The following is a 17,153-nucleotide window of genomic DNA, read 5'->3' as shown; positions in this document are numbered from 1 at the left end:
TGTATGGTGAAAGAAAGAATGTGCATTTTTATAGCACCAGTCACAATGTTGTAACGTTTCCATGCATTTTACAGTCAGTGAAGTACCTTTGAACTGAAGTACAGTTGCAGCATAAGGAAATATGCAGCTGCCAATTTACAATGAAAATGACCAAATACTCTGGGTTGTTTTTCTTGATATTAGCTGATGGATAAATATTGACCAGGAAACCAACATAACTTCCCTGTGCTCCTTAAAACAGTACCATGGGATATTCTGTATCAAACAGACCGACCAGATGGGCTCAGTTTAATGTCTCATCTGAAAGACCATGGGTGGAATTTTCCAGTCCTGCCAGTGGCGGATTTCATGGCGGACCAGAGCAGAAAATCTGGAGAGAACACAAAAGTTGGAATCCTGCCAACAGAAAAACAAATTGGACTTACCCCCTCACCGCTTCCAAGACAGGCTGAGTCCTGGTCAGACCCACGATGAGAATCCCATCTGTGGTGTGAGAAGAGAGGTAATGTCTCGAGTCTGGATGACTCTTTGTCAAAGCTTTGACAAAGAGTCTTCCAGACTCGAAGCATTAACTCTCTTCGCCCCTCTCCCTCCATGGATGCTGCCAGACCTGCTGAGATTGTCCAGTATTTTCTGTCTTTGTTTCAGATTCCAGCATCTGTAGTAATTTGCTTTTATCTTCAAAGTCTAGATTAATACCTTTTCAGACTTGTTTGGTGAATGTGCTGACGAAGTAACTTTTATGCAGTGCAATGTTGTCGCCTCAATCACCTCCCTGCTCATGATGGGTGCTGCGAGTGTTGAGCTGGACAATTCAGGGCGAGTGCCACTGCTGTTGAGAGCTGGGCCGCTCATGGTGGATGCCGTGAGTGTTGAGCTGGGCCGCTCACGGTGGGTGCCGCGGGAGCTCCTGGTGTCAACCATCCCTCCTCCAGACTGAGATCTCTCCCTCTTGATGTGGGCAACCTTAGACTGCATGAAGAAAATGGTTGGATTGTGATGAGAAGCGATGGTGCAGAGGTTTGGAAGCGTGCATGTCCACTGTGTGCTGAGCCCTCCCCAGTAAGAGCTGAAGATGCTGTTTGTGCACAATGATAGATGAGTTGCTAGTGAATATTGAACTTGCAAACACAGAGTACTTGTGTATGTTTTGGCACCAGGATCTTCAACCCCATTAGGTGACAATGAGTGGAAGAATCCGGGCCCACTCCACCACATGATTCAGCGAGCAGCTCATCTATGCATAATTTGAGGTTTCACGCGGAAGATAGGACTTGAGAATCTGACCCACCAATCAGCGGGAAACTCGCCGCTAATCCTGCTCGCCACCACACTTAGTCTGCAGAATGTAAAATTCCGCCCCACATCTCTGATAGTGCAGAACTCCTGAAATGGTACACTAAATACTAAAAAGAAAATGAATCATTGAATTTACAGTGCAGAAGGAGGTCAGTCGGCTCATCGAGTCTGCACCAACCCTTGGGAAGAGCATCCTACCCAAGCCCACACCTCCACCCTATCCCTGTAACCCAGTAACCTCACCCAACCTTTTTTCGGCACGAAGGGCAATTTATCATGGCCAATCCACCTAACCTGCACATCTTTGGACTGTGGGAGGAAACCGGAGGAAACTTACCCAGACACGGGAGACACTGCACTGACAGTGACCCAGGCTGGGAATCGAACCTGGGACCCTGGAGCTGTGAAGCAACTGTGCTAACCACTGTGCTGCCCTCCGGCTTCTCTTGTTATCCAAAATCCCTAATAATGGTTATTTTCCAGCGTGTTGCCATGTACATAGTGAATGAGCAGCCATTATCCCTACGAAGGTATCAAGTTCATCTAATCCGCCCATGTTGGCAATTACTGCATTCCTGGCCATCTCGTGCTGTATAAACGCACAGGGCCTGTATTACTGGGTTTTATTAATATGATGAATTACAAGTTAATAATTAGAACATGGTTTAATCACATTTTGAAAATGTTTTCTCAACCTTTATTTTAATAATTACAATTGCTGGCATACAAACAAATTAATTATGCATCCTGTTCATTTGGGCTGAATGGTGTTTTTCTGTGGCATGTACCTTTGTATAATTCTATGTAATTTATTTTCCGGTGGGGCACCTCCATCGCCCAAAAGTGCTGAACAATGATTGGAGAGCTAGTGCTGAAAGAAGTCAGGCAATGTTATTATGTTAGCACATTTTACAGAGCTATCTCTACCATTATTATGCGTTGACAAGTCTGTCATTTCGGATTTCTTCCTTCATTTGAGCTGGTGAACTTTATGAACTGGATTTGCTGGGGAATGATGGGCAATTGTCCCAGAGAATGGAAGTAATTAAGTGCTATGAAGAGGACCCAAATGGCCTGGTGCTCTCCTTATTCCAAATGTAATCTGTGTCTGGCTGAAAATGTAATTCATAAAACCTGTAAATTAAGGGCACATTGGGAACTGGTATCAGTTTTCCTTTAATTGCAGGTGCCTTGATTTTCAAATCATTCTATGTACTGCGATTTTCATACAATGGGCAATTCTATATCCTTGGAGGCAGATAAACCATTGATGGAGGGATACAAGCATTCAGCCCCAAAGAGAGTGGTTTTCACGGTCACTAGATGCTGGGTAAAGAGCTCCCTATTTCACAAAAGTCTTTACTTTCACAAAACCCTTTGCCTTCTCACTGACAGGCACATATTAACCTCAGAAGAATTTGGGAACAGAACGAGCAAGTTGCAGGGAAGTCCAACTGAAACGTAAGCGTTGGAAACTACACGCAGTTCCACAGTGCTTATCTGGATAAGTTAACCAGGAAATGTTAGACGGAAAAAAAAATTGTCCAACTCCGAACAAGAATGACCCCCTAATCACTCACAGTGACCCCCCCCCCCCTTCTCCGATTCCCTCCTCAATCCCCTCCCAACCTGACTCAACTTCTCTCCCCACCACACTAACTCAAGTTTACACCCTCCCCATCTCTTGATCTGACTCAATTGTTCCTTTCAACCACATTAACCAACCCCCCCCCCCCCAACACACACAATCGTCTTAACTAACCCCTGATTAAATTTAACTAGCCAATGATCCATCCATTGGCACTTAACTTTTAAACTTACCTTCCAGAAACTAATAATCTAAAAAGGGGAGTGGCTTGTCTTCCCCTGCCCCCTCCCCCACCACCCACAATGCTGCGATGGAGCTCTTTGTGGGACCACACATTCCGCATTTCTGAAGAAGCTGTACTCAGAAGACGAGGCCAGAAATGGGGAGCACTGTCAGTGCTTCGAAAAGTTTGATCCAATGCTGATTAACGCTTCACTGACGATCTGGGCTATTGGTTAGCAACAGGGACACGACATGGAGAGAGAGAAAGTTATTTTTTCATGAGTCTCCATTTACACAGGTTTCACTGTAAATATCATTATAAATGTGAATGAAACTTGATTCTTTTTCCAGAATGACTTCATGTTAACTCTGTTGAGTCTTGTGATACTTGGTAGGCAATGGAATGTGGTCATTGGAATCTTAACTTGGCAAAATAAGACAACTTATTGTCACAAGAAGTGCGTTAATTAAGACAAAATATTTTGAAATGATCTGGCTATAGGAAAGTAGATGGCTGGAGACTGCAAGTAATTTGCTTAAATTGTGCCAAAACAGGTGAACTTGAAAGAGCAGGGCCAATTAGTTCGCCAAGATGAGTTCACTATCTGGTCTGGGCGCAAGAAGTACCAGCGACATGTCTTTCTGTTTGAAGACCTTATTCTTTTCAGCAAACCCAAGCGGATCGATGGTGGATTTGATGTCTACATCTACAAGCATTCCTACAAAGTAAGATACTGATAATATTGCATCATCTGTATACATTTAGTTTGTTACAAGTGTGAGGTTTATACGGTCATTATATTTTAGGACTATATCTTTTGGTTTGTAAAAACGTTTTAGCTTGGGACTGTATCTTTAAATTTCCGGTAAATTCATAGAATCCCTACTGTGCAGAAAGAGGCACAGTGGTTAGCACTGCTGCTTCATAGCGCCAGGGACCCAGGTTCAATTCTGGCCTTGGATGATTATGTGAAGTTTGTACATTCTCCCCATGTCTGCGTGGGTTTCCTACGGGTGCTCTGGTTTCCTCCCACAGCCAGATTAGGTGGACTGGCCATGCTAAATTGCCCCTTAGTGTCCAAAGATATTTAAGTTAAGGGGTTATTAGGATAGGGTGGGCGAGTGGGCCTAGGAAATGTGCTCTTTCAGGGGGTCAGTGCAGACCCGATGGGCCGAATGGCCTCCTGCACAAAAGAAAAAAAAAGAGGCGATGCACAGCCCTCAGAATGAGCACACTACCCAGGCCCTCTCCTCCGCCGTATTTCCGCTGTGCTAACCACTGTGCCACCGGGGTCATGTGACATGCTTCATCATCCCTGGCAGTAAAGCTGGATAATTTTGGTATGAACGATCAAAAGAAAAGGCAGATTACTTCATTAAAATGGAGGTGCTGGATATTTAGACTCCGAGATAATGACAGCTGGTTCTAAGTCCATAATGAGAAGATCCATAAGTCTCTTAACACCCAAAAAGGTGTTATTGATATCAAGTTGTAAACAGTTATGCTGGAACCTGTCCCTTTGTTTTCTAAGATGAAAAGCAGTGGTGATCAGAGATAGCTGATTAACAGTTTTACTTTATATGTTCCCTGTTGCCATGGAGAGGAGTAGAGAGAATCCCACTGGGTGGTGCTGGCTGAGTTGAGGGGGTTGGGGAGAGACCCTTGATCCGTTTGGTGACATGGAATGTGCGGGGGCTGGAGTGCCTGGAAAAAAGGGCACAAGCTTTTCCTCACTTGAAGAGTTGTTGTGCTGTTGCAGGAGACCCACTTGCAGGTGAAGGATCTGGTAAGGCTCCGTAAGGGTTGGGTAGGACAGGTGTTCCACTCTGACTTTGATAGCAGGGCCGAGAGGGTAGCAAAAGAGTCTGGTTTCAGATGGAGAAGGTAGTGGCAGTTCAGGGCGTCAGATACATCATGGTCACGGGGTTGTTGGAGGGTAAGTCCATTGTTGTGATGAAAATATATGTTCCAAATTGGGATGATGTAGATTTTATGAAGAGGATGGTGGCGGCTATTCCGGACATGGATATGCACCAATTGATTTTGGTGAAGGGAGATTGGAATACGGTCTTGAACCCAAAAGTGGATTGCTCCAAGCCAAAGTCATTAACCCCTTCGGTGTGGGGTGAGGTGCTAGCAGCATTTATGAGAGAGATGGGGGGGGGGGGGGGGGGGGGGGGGTGGGCGGATCCATGGCTGTTTTTGCTCCAGGGGTAGGGAATTCTACTTTTTTCAACGGCACAATAGGTCTTGCAGATCGATTTCTTTATAATGGAGGGGTCTCTGTTGTTGGGGGTGAAGATAGTGGAATATTCTGCAATTGTTAGCTCTGACCGTACTCTGCACCTGGTGGATATGGTTTTGGAGAAGGGGCCTGGAGTTTAGATGCAGGGCTGTTAGTTTAGATGCGGGGCTGTTAGCAGATCTGGGGTTTTGTGCAAAGATAGCACGGGTGATTGAAGATTATGTAGGGTTCAACAAGAATGGGAAGGTTTCTTTGGTGTTGTGGAAGACCTTGAAGGCTGTGGCGAGAGGAGAGAGAATTTCATTTAAGGCACAGATTGTTACGGAGGAACGGCAAAGGCTGGTGGATGAAACTTTGGAAGTGGGCAGTAAGCAGAAGACCCCATCCAGAGCTGGCCAGCAGGAAGAAACTGCAGATGCAGTTTGATCTACTGTCCACGGATAAGTTGGTGCATCAGCTGCAGCACGTAAAGGAGGCAATGTACGAATAAGGGGAGAAGGCCAGTCGTTTGTTGGTTGGCCAGCTTGAGGCAGTAGGCAGCCTCTCAGGAGATCGTTCAGGTTTTGGACATGTGAGGTGGGCTGGTGTATGCAGCGGAAAAGGTGAATGGGGTGTTTAAGGCGTTTTATAAAAGGTTGTATAGGTCGGAGCCACCAAAGGATAAGTCAGACGTGACGGAGTTCCTGGAGGGATTGGAGTGTCCCACAGTGGAGGAGGAAGATCGGGAAGGGTTAGAGGCGCCATTGGGGATGAGAAAGTTCGGAGGCAATAAAGAGTATGCAGACTGGCAAGGCACCAGAGCCGGGCGGGTTCCCAGTCGAATTTTATAAAATGTTTGTCGATTAGTTGCTACCATTATTGGTGGAGGCATTTGAAGATTCAGTAAAACGGGGTCACCTCCATAGACATTGTTGCAGGCACCTAGCCCATTCCGGTGGTGGACTGCAGGTCATACCGACTGATCTCTTTATTGAATGTGGATGCAAAGATTTTGGCTAAAATGTTGCTGTTCAGGTTCGAGCATTGTCTCCCTCAGGTTGTTGGGGAGGATGAAATAGGGCTCGTAATGGGTAGGCGATTATTCTCTAACGTGCGGCAACTGTTGAATGTGATATTGTCCCCATTGGAAGAGAGGGGAAACAAGAGGTTATTGTGGTGTTGGATGCGGAGAAGGGGCCTTTGATAGGGAGGAGTGGAGCTACTTGTTCGCAGTGTTGGAGCAGTTTGGGATAGGGCCCATGTTTGGATCAAGGTTAAGTTACTGTATAAGGAACCTTAGGGCAACACCCATTTGAATAATGTGAGCTCAAGATATTTCCAGTTGTATAGGGGAAAGAGGCGAGGGTGCCCTATGTCCCCCCTCGTGTTCGCTTTGTCGATTGAGCCTTTGGCCAACGCTTGGAGGAATTTGGATAAGTGGAGGGGGATTGTGAGGTAGGGGGGTGCGGTAGAGCGTAGGGTATAAGTGAAACCAAAAGAGAAAATGCTGCAAAATCTCAGCAATTCTGGCAGCATCTGTAACGATGATGCGACTATCAATTCACACGAGACGATTAGTAGAAGTGAACAGTGGTTTTAATAAGCTAGATCTGTGCCTGCCTGCGACTACTCTGTACTGAGTGACGCCTACAGGCTGCAGATTTATATACCACCCCCAAGGAGGCGGAGTCACAGGCGGAAGCCCACAAGGGCATCAACATAATACAATACAATACAGTGGTGAATTGTAGTAGCAATACGTTCACCACAAACGAGAAAAAAGAGCTAATGTTTCGAGTCCAGAAGACACTTGTCAAAGCCTGATATTTTACTATCGTGCAGCGAATGCAGAGAAGGTGTTGGGCTGGTGTGGGGATCAGGAAATAGTTTGGTAAAGATGGAGTCAGGTTCATGCGGGGGGCAGGGGTTGTGGGCATTGGTGACAGCCTCACTAATGTTCTTTCTCAGGAAATATTTGGGCAACCTGGTGGTGGTCGCGACATTGAAAATATGGAGACAATTTCGGCAGCACTTTAAATTGGGAGCGGTATCGAATATGGTGTCTATTTGTGCTAAGCAAAAGATTGCTTAGATTATATGCCACGTTTAGAGGTTGAGAGGATAATGGGGTGTAAGGAATGAGGAATTTGTTTCTGGAAGGGTCGTTCGCAAGTTTGGGGAAGCTGTCAGAGAGGTTTGGGCTCCCGCCATCAGAAACTTTTAGGTATCTGCAGGTCTGTGACTTTGCGAGAAAGATATTGCCGTCATTCCCGGTAGTGCTGCCACTGTCGCTGTTGGAAAGGGTCCTGTTGCTCGTGGGGACAGAGGAGGGGAGTATTTCGGGCGTTAAGGCCAAAAGGGAGGAGGAGTTGGAGGCGAATTGGAGGAAGGTGTGTGGTGTGAAGAAGTCCTTTGAAGGGTGATAGCCACATCTTTGTATGTGAGACTTGGGCTTATACGGTTGAAGGTGGTACACTGGGCACATTTAACAAGGTCTAGGATGAGTCAGCTATTTAATGGAGTAGAGGATAAGTGTGAGTACTGTGGGATGGGCACAGCCAGCCATGTACATATGTTCTGGGCATGTCCTAAGCTTGTGGGATTTTGAGTTTCCTTCTTCAGCACCATGTTGGTGATTCTACAAATTGAACTAGAGCCCAGTCCCTTAGAGGCCATATTCAGGGTGGCAGACCTGCCGGAGCTGCAGACAGGGCCGGATGTCCTAGCTTTCACCTCACTGGTTGCGGGTTCTGTTGGAGTGGAGGTCAGCTTCTCCACCCAATGCCTCCGAATGGCTGGGGAATCTTATGGAGTTTTTACACCTGGAAAAAATTAAGTACAGCATGAAAATGAAAATTGCTTATTGTCACGAGTATCCTTCAATGAAGTTACTGTGAAAAGCCCCTAGTCGCCACATTCCGGCGCCTGTCCGGGGAGGCATGATCGGTGTAATTGAGGGGTTTTACAAAATATGGCAGCCGTTTATTTTGTACTTTAAAGAGCTAGTCACCGTCAGCTTTTCGGATAGGAGGGTGGTAGGGTTTTGGGGGGGTGTGGGTACTATTGTTTTTTTTTGTTTGGTTTCCTGTTTTATCGTTTTGTATTTGATTTAAAATATTTTTTTAAAAGAAGGGTAGAAGGTGCCATTTTGAGATCAGATGACATGTTTCCCAGTAAACCCAGAGTGATCACAGAGGAGGCTGTTGCAGTGTTGGCCTTGTATAGTCTGCAGCCAACTGGGGGTTGAGAGCAAAAAGGTAGATTTTAGCCAGGACAGCACATTAAGCAGAGAAAATGCTGACTGGTTTCGCATACAGAATCTGGGTGGAATTAACCGTGCACGCCATTTGAAAACGGAGTCTGTGAGGAGTTTGAATTAACTAGGCTGGAGTGTTCTCCAAGCTGAATTTAGAGGGAGAATCCCCAGGATATCGCTGATGCTGGAAGATAGTATTGGGAAAGGGAAAGAACAGAAGTAAACCCTGAGGAACGGCATGTCACACCGGATTGGTTCCAGGAGATTGGATGTCTAGCAGAATTGGGGTTTTTAGTTGTCATGAAAAGTAGAAAGTGGCAAACTGTATATAATAGTTTAAAGTATAGATTGTCTACGAAAATAAAATTGTGTATAATTAATAGTGTTTTGTCTTTAGTCATTACAGCAAAAGTTATTTTAAAATATGAAATCTTTTCAATAATAACTGGAAGTTTACATTTCTCTTTAACTCAGTTTGTTGTCTATATGTTAATTATTGCATCCTGATGGCTCTTTTTGATTGTCCAGAATGTTAAGCTAGTAAGCAGTAAACTACACAGCAGCAAAGTCCTGATTCCTAAGATTTTTAATGGGAATTGGAAACCTTTCTTGTGTTTGTACACTCTTTTTAGGATTCTGTTGAATGCAGGTTATCAACAACAGGAAGACTTCAGTATGAAATGCAATTAAAGCTACTATAGCATAATAGTATACCAAAGAATAAAATTGATTAATAAGGAAAGATGTATCATTGTCAATGATTTTTGAGTTTTTATGTAAAGTGAATATCAGTATTTCAGTGAATTTGTTTAATGTGCTTTTCCTGTTCGTAGACAGCAGATATCGGCTTGACAGAAACTAGTGGTGAAAGTGGCATACGTTTTGAAATCTGGTTTCGCCGTAGGAAATCCAATGATACATTTGTTCTTCAGTCAAGTTCGCTGGAAGTAAAACAGGCCTGGACAAAAGATATATCAAGTATCTTGTGGCAGCAAGCAACAAGAAATAAAGGTAGTAAACTTGGAAAGATTTGTAATTTTGGGGGTTATTATTACAGCTGAGAGTTGTGCTGATGTATGTTTCTGTTTTGCCTATATAATAACATCAACAACCTCAGCTTACATTTATGCAGAAACCTTTAACATGCATCTCAAGACAGTCTTGGAGGAAAAATAATAAGTAAATATCAAAATACTGCAGATGCTGAAAATCTGAAATAAAAGTAAAATGCACAGCAAGGTGTTCCATCTGTCATATAGGTTAAGGACAAATTAGATGCTCCTTAACCATGTCTAAAGCAAATATTAGGCTCTTCGCATATGTAAGTAGGGGACCTAATACCTGTTTCAGGTTCCTGTTGCAAAGTTAGTTTGTGAAAGGAAAACGAACCCTGAAGATGGGCCATGAAAAGGAAAAGGGTACGCGGCACGATCACCATCCTGATAGCTGCCACTCCAAGCCGATCTGCAATCTCCAATGTCACCATCTCCTCCAATCATTTCCTCCCAGGCACAAAGCCCCAATGTCTCTTTACCCAACCTCCAATGTTTCCCCTAAATCCTAACACTATCACTTACATCCAGCATTTTCACCCAGTGCCATCTTTGGTATAATGAGATTTGATGTTGGACATCAAAAGCTTGATCTCACCATGGGGTAGTGACTATAAATGGCACTCCCAAATTTGTAGCACGGAGAATCTAGAGGTGGCAGAAATGTGGTTTCAGCAGCACTGGGGATGAGATAGGGGCAGACCTGTTGCAATGGTGGTGAAGTTGAATTTTGTGGGAAATGAAACCATCCGTGGGTCAGCGAGAAGACAGGTTTTGAATAATTGACAGCCTAAAGCTTTGGAAGGAGGTGGTTGTAGTCAGTTTTACATTGGAGATATTGATTTTAATGAATATTTTAAATTAGTTCACTTCATATCCAATATTTCATAATGATCATCTGTTTCAGAGGTACGAATGCAGGAAATGGTGTCAATGGGAATTGGTAACAAACCATTCTTGGACATCAAACCAAGTGAGGCTGCAATCAATGATCGAGCCATTGATTATATTATGAAGGGTAGAGGTAAGTTCTTTAAATTAGTTTAGTGATAGATAAGGAAGCAGCTTTTTTCCTACCTTTTATGAAAATTTGAATCAACTCAATACAGATGCACTGTCTCACTAAATGAGAAACACGTTTGAAGTGGAGATTAGGCAACAATGCATTTCTTTGTCAGAATAGAATTGAATCAGAATCTTTATGACGTTACTAAAAGCTGTATGTGATGTACGCTTTTTACCTGTTTGTACATTTTGGTATTGATAACTCTGAACAAGTTTCCATCCACATATCATATTTATCCAAATTGTTCAAATGAAATTTGGGGCGATACTTTCCAATCCCATCCGCCACAGGAATGCCGGCTGCCAAATTTCCTGCAGCGGCAGGTCCTGCCATATCAGGGCTGGAAAATTCTCGCCTCGGACTTCGGTAAAGGTTTCAAACTAAGTGTCTTATTTTTTACACTGTAAATTATTATTTAAACATTTAAATTTAAACAGTTATTTTCATTGGTATTTGCCGTTTCTTCGTACGTTTGAGAAACTTGCATTTCCTTACAGGAGCACGAACCAGAGCTTCAATTGCAGTGTCCTTGTTTGACCACACAAATCCATTTAAAAGGACACTGAATATTTCAAATAATGGCAGTCCTTCAGCTGGTGGCCCATCCTCATCTTCGCTGTTAGGGCCACTGAACCTCCATATGTACACTAATCAGACACTGCTCTCAGGGGTGAACACTGTGTTGGCTAATGATCGACCATTTGATGTCAACATTTGCATTGAGGAAGATGAACTGGAACATGAAACAAGCAGCCAACCCTCTATGAGTAAGTGTTACATCTCTAATACACTAAAAGTTCTGACACGCTTCTGATATTACTCTTGTGACTTCAATGGAGAATAGAATTGGGACATAAAAGCAACTTTGAGTATTACTGAAAAAAGTTCATGCTGTTGAAGCTTTTCATCTTGCACTCATTAGGAAAGACATAATACCAAATTTCAAAGGGAATTACAATTTATACTGCATGAGAAAAGAGGAATGATTGGGTGACAAGTTAACTGATTGGTCGAGGCATTGCATGTAGAATGCATCAAGGAAATATTGTCGCCCATGCTATTGCTTCATTCAAAAAAGATGCAATGCCTGGATATGTTTAGGGTCGATTCCTGGATATGAATACACGTTGCTCATAGAAAGTGTAATTAAGCCACCTTGCCAATCTGACTGATAATCGAACAATGATAAACCAGTCCCATCACTGATCTCACAATAGGATGGTGCCTGTAATTGGTGCTCCCTAATTTCTGCCAAATAGCCCAATCAATCTCACTGATTGCATCTAATCCCATGAGTTTCCTCTCTGGCAGAATAAGTTGAAATTGGCCCATTTTGCAGAGTGTAAAATGAATGTTCTATCTAATCCAGTGGGTTTCCCACCCCCTGGTTAGGTCAAAATTGCCCCCGCTGTCTTTACATTCAAAAATTGGTTCAAATGAATGATGACGTTGTGCCAAATCTAAAGTACAGCCAGTACATAACTGAAGAAGCACCAACATTAATTATTTTTTTATTAATGGGCCATGAAAAAGCCATTTTTCAGTATGTTGTCTGGTTAAATAGTCTATTTAAAGTGATTATTAACATTCCCAATTAAAAGCTTATCCTGCAGATGTTCCAGAAAAGTATTATTCGTGGTCTTTTATTTGAGATTTTGACTTAATGTTCTTTTTCTCAACCAGCAACTGAAAGTTCAGAGTCTTCTTTCCACTATATGTCTGGCAGTGGCTCTAGTGGGTCTGATAGTGGCTGTGTCTCCAGTCTCCTTCCTGAAAACCTATCTGAAGAGACAGGATCTCCATCCGATATATCTGCCTCATATTCTTTCCCAGGATCAAAGCACAGTTCGAGCACCACCTCTCCACTGGAAGATAAGCCTCGATTCTCCAACAGCCAATATATTTCAGCGGTATGTGTCCTATGTATGATTATCTTCATTTTATACATGCAGATGCCATCTTGCAATTATGCAAATACATCAATTTTTCAAGTTTTAGACACCTGCTACAAATTATGTAGACAAAACGTACAATGGGTAAAATAAAAACATAAAATGCTTTAAATACTCAGCATTTGAGAAAAGAGACCAGATTTAAGGTTTCAGGTTTGTGATCTTGGATCAAAATTTGAAGAAGTTAAAGATTAAACCGTTTATGTGCAATGCGTAGTTAGGCCAAAAGGGAAGGGAATGGAAGAAATATTAGAAAGGAAGGTCTGTGTAAGATGGAGGGCAGGAAAGGTTAAATTAACAGAAGAGTTGATGGTATAAGACGAAAGGTGGTAATTATGTAAAGAAGTAGAAGATGGGTCCAGACAGGTTATAACTGACGATAGCAAAACCATCATCTGCAATCTGAGAAATAGGAGCAGTGATTGTGATCTAAAGTTAGTGAAATGAGCGAGTCCAGAAGGTTGGTCAGAAGATGAGATGCTGTTCCAATGAAGTTCAAAGAACAGTATAAGAGGCAGAGGTGGCCGGAGGTTCAGAGTTACGCTATGTGGACTGAACAGAGGTGTTCAAAATAGAGGTTCTCAATTAATACTTTGCATTTATCTTCACAGTAGAGATAATGCAGACATTGTTGTTGGAGGAGTGTGAAATATTGATGGAATAAACTTAATGAGGGTAGGAAATATTAAGGGATCTGGAAGTTAATAAATCATCTGACCTGGAGGAAATGTATCCCATGCTTCTGAGAAAGGGAGGAAATAACAGGCAGAGGCTTTGAATGTCAGGCATGGTGCTGGAGGACTGCTGTCATTGTGCTATTGTTTGAAAGGGGGGGGGGGGGAGAGAAGGGATAAACTAAGTAATTCCGAGCCAGTCAGCAGGTTATTGGATAAAACCTAAACGGCAGTATTAATCACCATTTAGAAAGGCACAAATTAATCGGGACAGTCCACATGAATTTATGAAGGGAAAGTCATGTCTGTCTGACATTACTGGATTTACTGTGGCGGTAACAAAGAGGGCTGAAGACAGTAGTACAATTTTGATGTAGTCTACATGCATTTGAGCAAGGCTTTTGACAAGGTCCCACATGGCAGACTGGTCAGAAAAGTAAAGGTCTGTGGGATCTAAGGAAAAATGGCAAGTTGTATTCAAAATTGGCTCAGAGGCAGGAGCAAAGGATAATGGTTAATAATGTTTTATTAACTGGAAGGCTGATCCAGTGACGTTCCGGTGTGCTCAGTACTAGGTCCCATACTTTTCAAGGTCTAGCTTAAGTTTACACTACAATGTAGAGGGCAAGATCAAGACAGTACTGTAATATTCTTTGATTGGGCTGACGTTAATTCTTGATATTGTAGTGTGAACAGAGAACATTAGACTTTGTCTTATTAACAAACTTATTTATTACTAACACTATACTAACAAATTACTAAAATATCTAAGATTAACACAGTTGGAAATAATGGTCTAACACTAATTTACGCTAAGATGCTACTGTTGCAGACGCCTTGTCCTGGAACGCCAGAAAAATGGTCGTTAAAAGGCCACAGATTCACAGCCTTACAGGGAGCAGATAGTTGTCCTAGAGCTCGCAGCTCCAGCTGCTGATACGGTCCGCCGCACTTCCGGGTCAGAGCCTGCATACAGCGGTGGCCTCAAGCAGCCGTGCTGTGCTCCATGGTGGACCTGGACCGTGGAAATAGTGCTCGCCTGACCCAGATCGCCCGCACAGAAAAATCCCAGTCCTGAATGAGGCCCCCCTGCCCTCCGATCGGCCCTCCCCCGACTGTGGCGGCCCCAGTTTGAGTCCGCAGCCGCCAAACGGGTAGCAGGGATGGTGGGATCATGAGTGGTCCACGCCGTCAGGAATTCGTCTGGTCGGGGGGGGGGGACGGAGAATAGCAGGGCGGGCCTCGGGCAATGGCCTGAGGCAGTGGATAATCGGCTAGGGGACGGAGAATCACGGTGCCGGTCCCGGTTTTGTGCAGGAAACTGGATTCTCCACCCCTTCACCAAACCCGCTTTCAGCATCGGGTTGTTGAGAATCCAGCCCATGGTGTGTCCAGGTCACGTGTCTGTCTACTTGAGTATAAGAATTGGCAAGACATGTTGCAGCTATATAGAACCTTAGTTAGGCCACACTTGGAGTATAGTGTTCAATTCTGGTCGCCACACTACCAGAAGGATGTGGAGTCTTTAGAGAGGGTGCAGAAGAGATTTACCAGGATGTTGCCTGGTATGGAGGGCATTAACTATGAGGAGCGGTTCAATAAACTAGGTTTGTTCTCACTGGAATGATGGAGGTTGAGGGGTGGCCTGATAGAGGACTACAAAATTATGAAGGGCATAGACAGACAGAGTGGATACTCAGAGGCTTTTCCCCAGGGTAGAGGGGTCAATTACTAGGGGGCATAGGTTTAAGGTGCGAGGGCCAAGGTTTAGAAGAGATGTACGAGGCAAGTTTTTTACACAGAGGGTAGTGCGTGCCTGGAACTCACTGCCGGAGGAGGTGGTGGGAGCAGGGACGATAGTGACATTTAAGGGGCATCTGGACAAATACATGAATAGGATGGGAATAGAGGGATACGGACCCGGAAAGTGTAAAAGATTTTAGTTTAGACAGGCAACATGGTCGGCACGGGCTTGGAGGGCCGAAGGGCCTGTTCCTGTGCTGTACTTTTCTTTGTTTACTCACACCACCTGGTGGTTGGATGCTGTAACTACAACAGTTATACATATATTATTATTTACATACAGATGACAATCTACTGAAATGAAAATCGCTTATTGTCACGAGTAAGCTTCAATTAAGTTACTGTGAAAAGCCCCTAGTCGCCACATTCTGGCGCCTGTCCGGGGAGGCTGGTACAGGAATCGAACTGTGCTGCTGGCCTGCTTTAAAAGCCAGCGATTTAGCCGAGTGAGCTAAACTTATCATCACATCCCCTTTATTTGGAAATATTTTTCTTTTTAGATAAATTTGTATCTTTAAAGTATTTACATTTTTACTAACAGTGTTGAATATAACTCTGTATACATTTAAATAATCAGGCTGGTGATATTCATAAATTAGGTCCATCAGGTTGTCTTCGAACCCTGTTCCATCGCTCTGGAAAATATCCGTTGCAAAGATTATGCCAAAGGGCATTCTTCAAAAACCCAACATACAAACTTGTACGGTCCTTGTCCAATCTCAGCTGCCAGAATCCCCTGGAAGCATCAAGTTTGCTAAAAACTGTTGCAATTTTCATTTCATGAGTAATCTACTCTCTTTTGGGGATCTAGTAGTGTTAGAACATAAAACGATACAGCGCAGTACAGGCCCGTCGGCCCACGATGTTGCACCGACATGGGAAGTCAAAAACTAGAGGCCATCTAACCTACACTATGCCATTATCATCCATATGCTTATCCAATAAACTTTTAAATGCCCTCAATGTTGGCGAGTTCACTACTGTTGCAGGTAGGGCATTCCACGGCCTCACCACTCTTTGCGTAAAAAAACTTACCTCTGACCTCTGTCCTATATCTATTACCCCTCAATTTAAGGCTATGTCCCCTCGTGCTAGCCACCTCCATCCGCGGGAGAAGGCTCTCACTGTCCACCCTATCTAACCCTCTGATCATTTTGTATGCCTCTATTAAGTCACCTCTTAACCTTCTTCTCTCTAACGAAAACAACCTCAAATCCATCAGCCTTTCCTCATAAGATTTTCCCTCCATACCAGGCAACATCCTGGTAAATCTCCTCTGCACCCGTTCCAAAGCTTCCACGTCCTTCCTATAATGAGGCGACCAGAACTGTACGCAATACTCCAAATGCGGCCGTACCAGAGTTTTGTACAGCTGCAACATGACCTCATGGTTCCAGAACTCAATCCCTCTACCAATAAAGGCCAACACACCATAGGCCTTCTTCACAACCCTATCAACCTGGGTGGCAACTTTCAGGGATCTATGGACATGAACACCGAGATCCCTCTGCTCATCCACACTGCTAAGAATTTTACCATTAGCCAAATATTCCGCATTCCTGTTATTCTTTCCAAAGTGAATCACCTCACACTTCTCTACATTAAACTCCATTTGCCACCTCTCAGCCCAGCTCTGCAGCTTATCTATGTCCCTCTGTAACCTGCAACATCCTTCCACACTGTCTACAACTCCACCGACTTTAGTGTCGTCTGCAAATTTACTCACCCAACCTTCTGTGCCCTCCTCTAGGTCCTCTAGGCCCCAGAACAGATCCTTGTGGTACGCCACTCGTAACTGAACTCCATTCTGAACATTTGCCATCAACCACCACCCTCTGTCTTCTTTCAACTAGCCAATTTCTGATCCACATCTCTACATCACCCTCAATCCCCAGCCTCTGTATTTTCTGCAATAGCCGACCGTGGGGAACCTTATCTAACGCTTTACTGAAATCCATATGCACCACATATACAATGTTCTCGTTTAATGTTTTTGTTCAGGTCCTTGGGATCTAT

General features: G+C 43.8%; 1 protein-coding gene across 1 annotated transcript in view; it reads left to right on the top strand.

The window, feature by feature from the left end:
- Positions 1–17,153, top strand: part of LOC119970889 — a gene marked incomplete at its 5' end in the record, with an annotated part of 434,610 nt that overhangs the window by 405,554 nt on the left and 11,903 nt on the right. Inside the window, 5 exon segments of the mRNA XM_038805997.1 lie at positions 3,665–3,835; positions 9,424–9,601; positions 10,550–10,666; positions 11,206–11,475; positions 12,392–12,618. Coding sequence (XP_038661925.1) covers positions 3,665–3,835; positions 9,424–9,601; positions 10,550–10,666; positions 11,206–11,475; positions 12,392–12,618 — 963 coding nt within the window.

This window comes from Scyliorhinus canicula, chromosome 9 (assembly GCF_902713615.1).
Source record: "Scyliorhinus canicula chromosome 9, sScyCan1.1, whole genome shotgun sequence".
NCBI classification, from domain to species: domain Eukaryota; kingdom Metazoa; phylum Chordata; class Chondrichthyes; order Carcharhiniformes; family Scyliorhinidae; genus Scyliorhinus; species Scyliorhinus canicula.
This window is presented reverse-complemented; position numbering and strand designations above follow the sequence as displayed.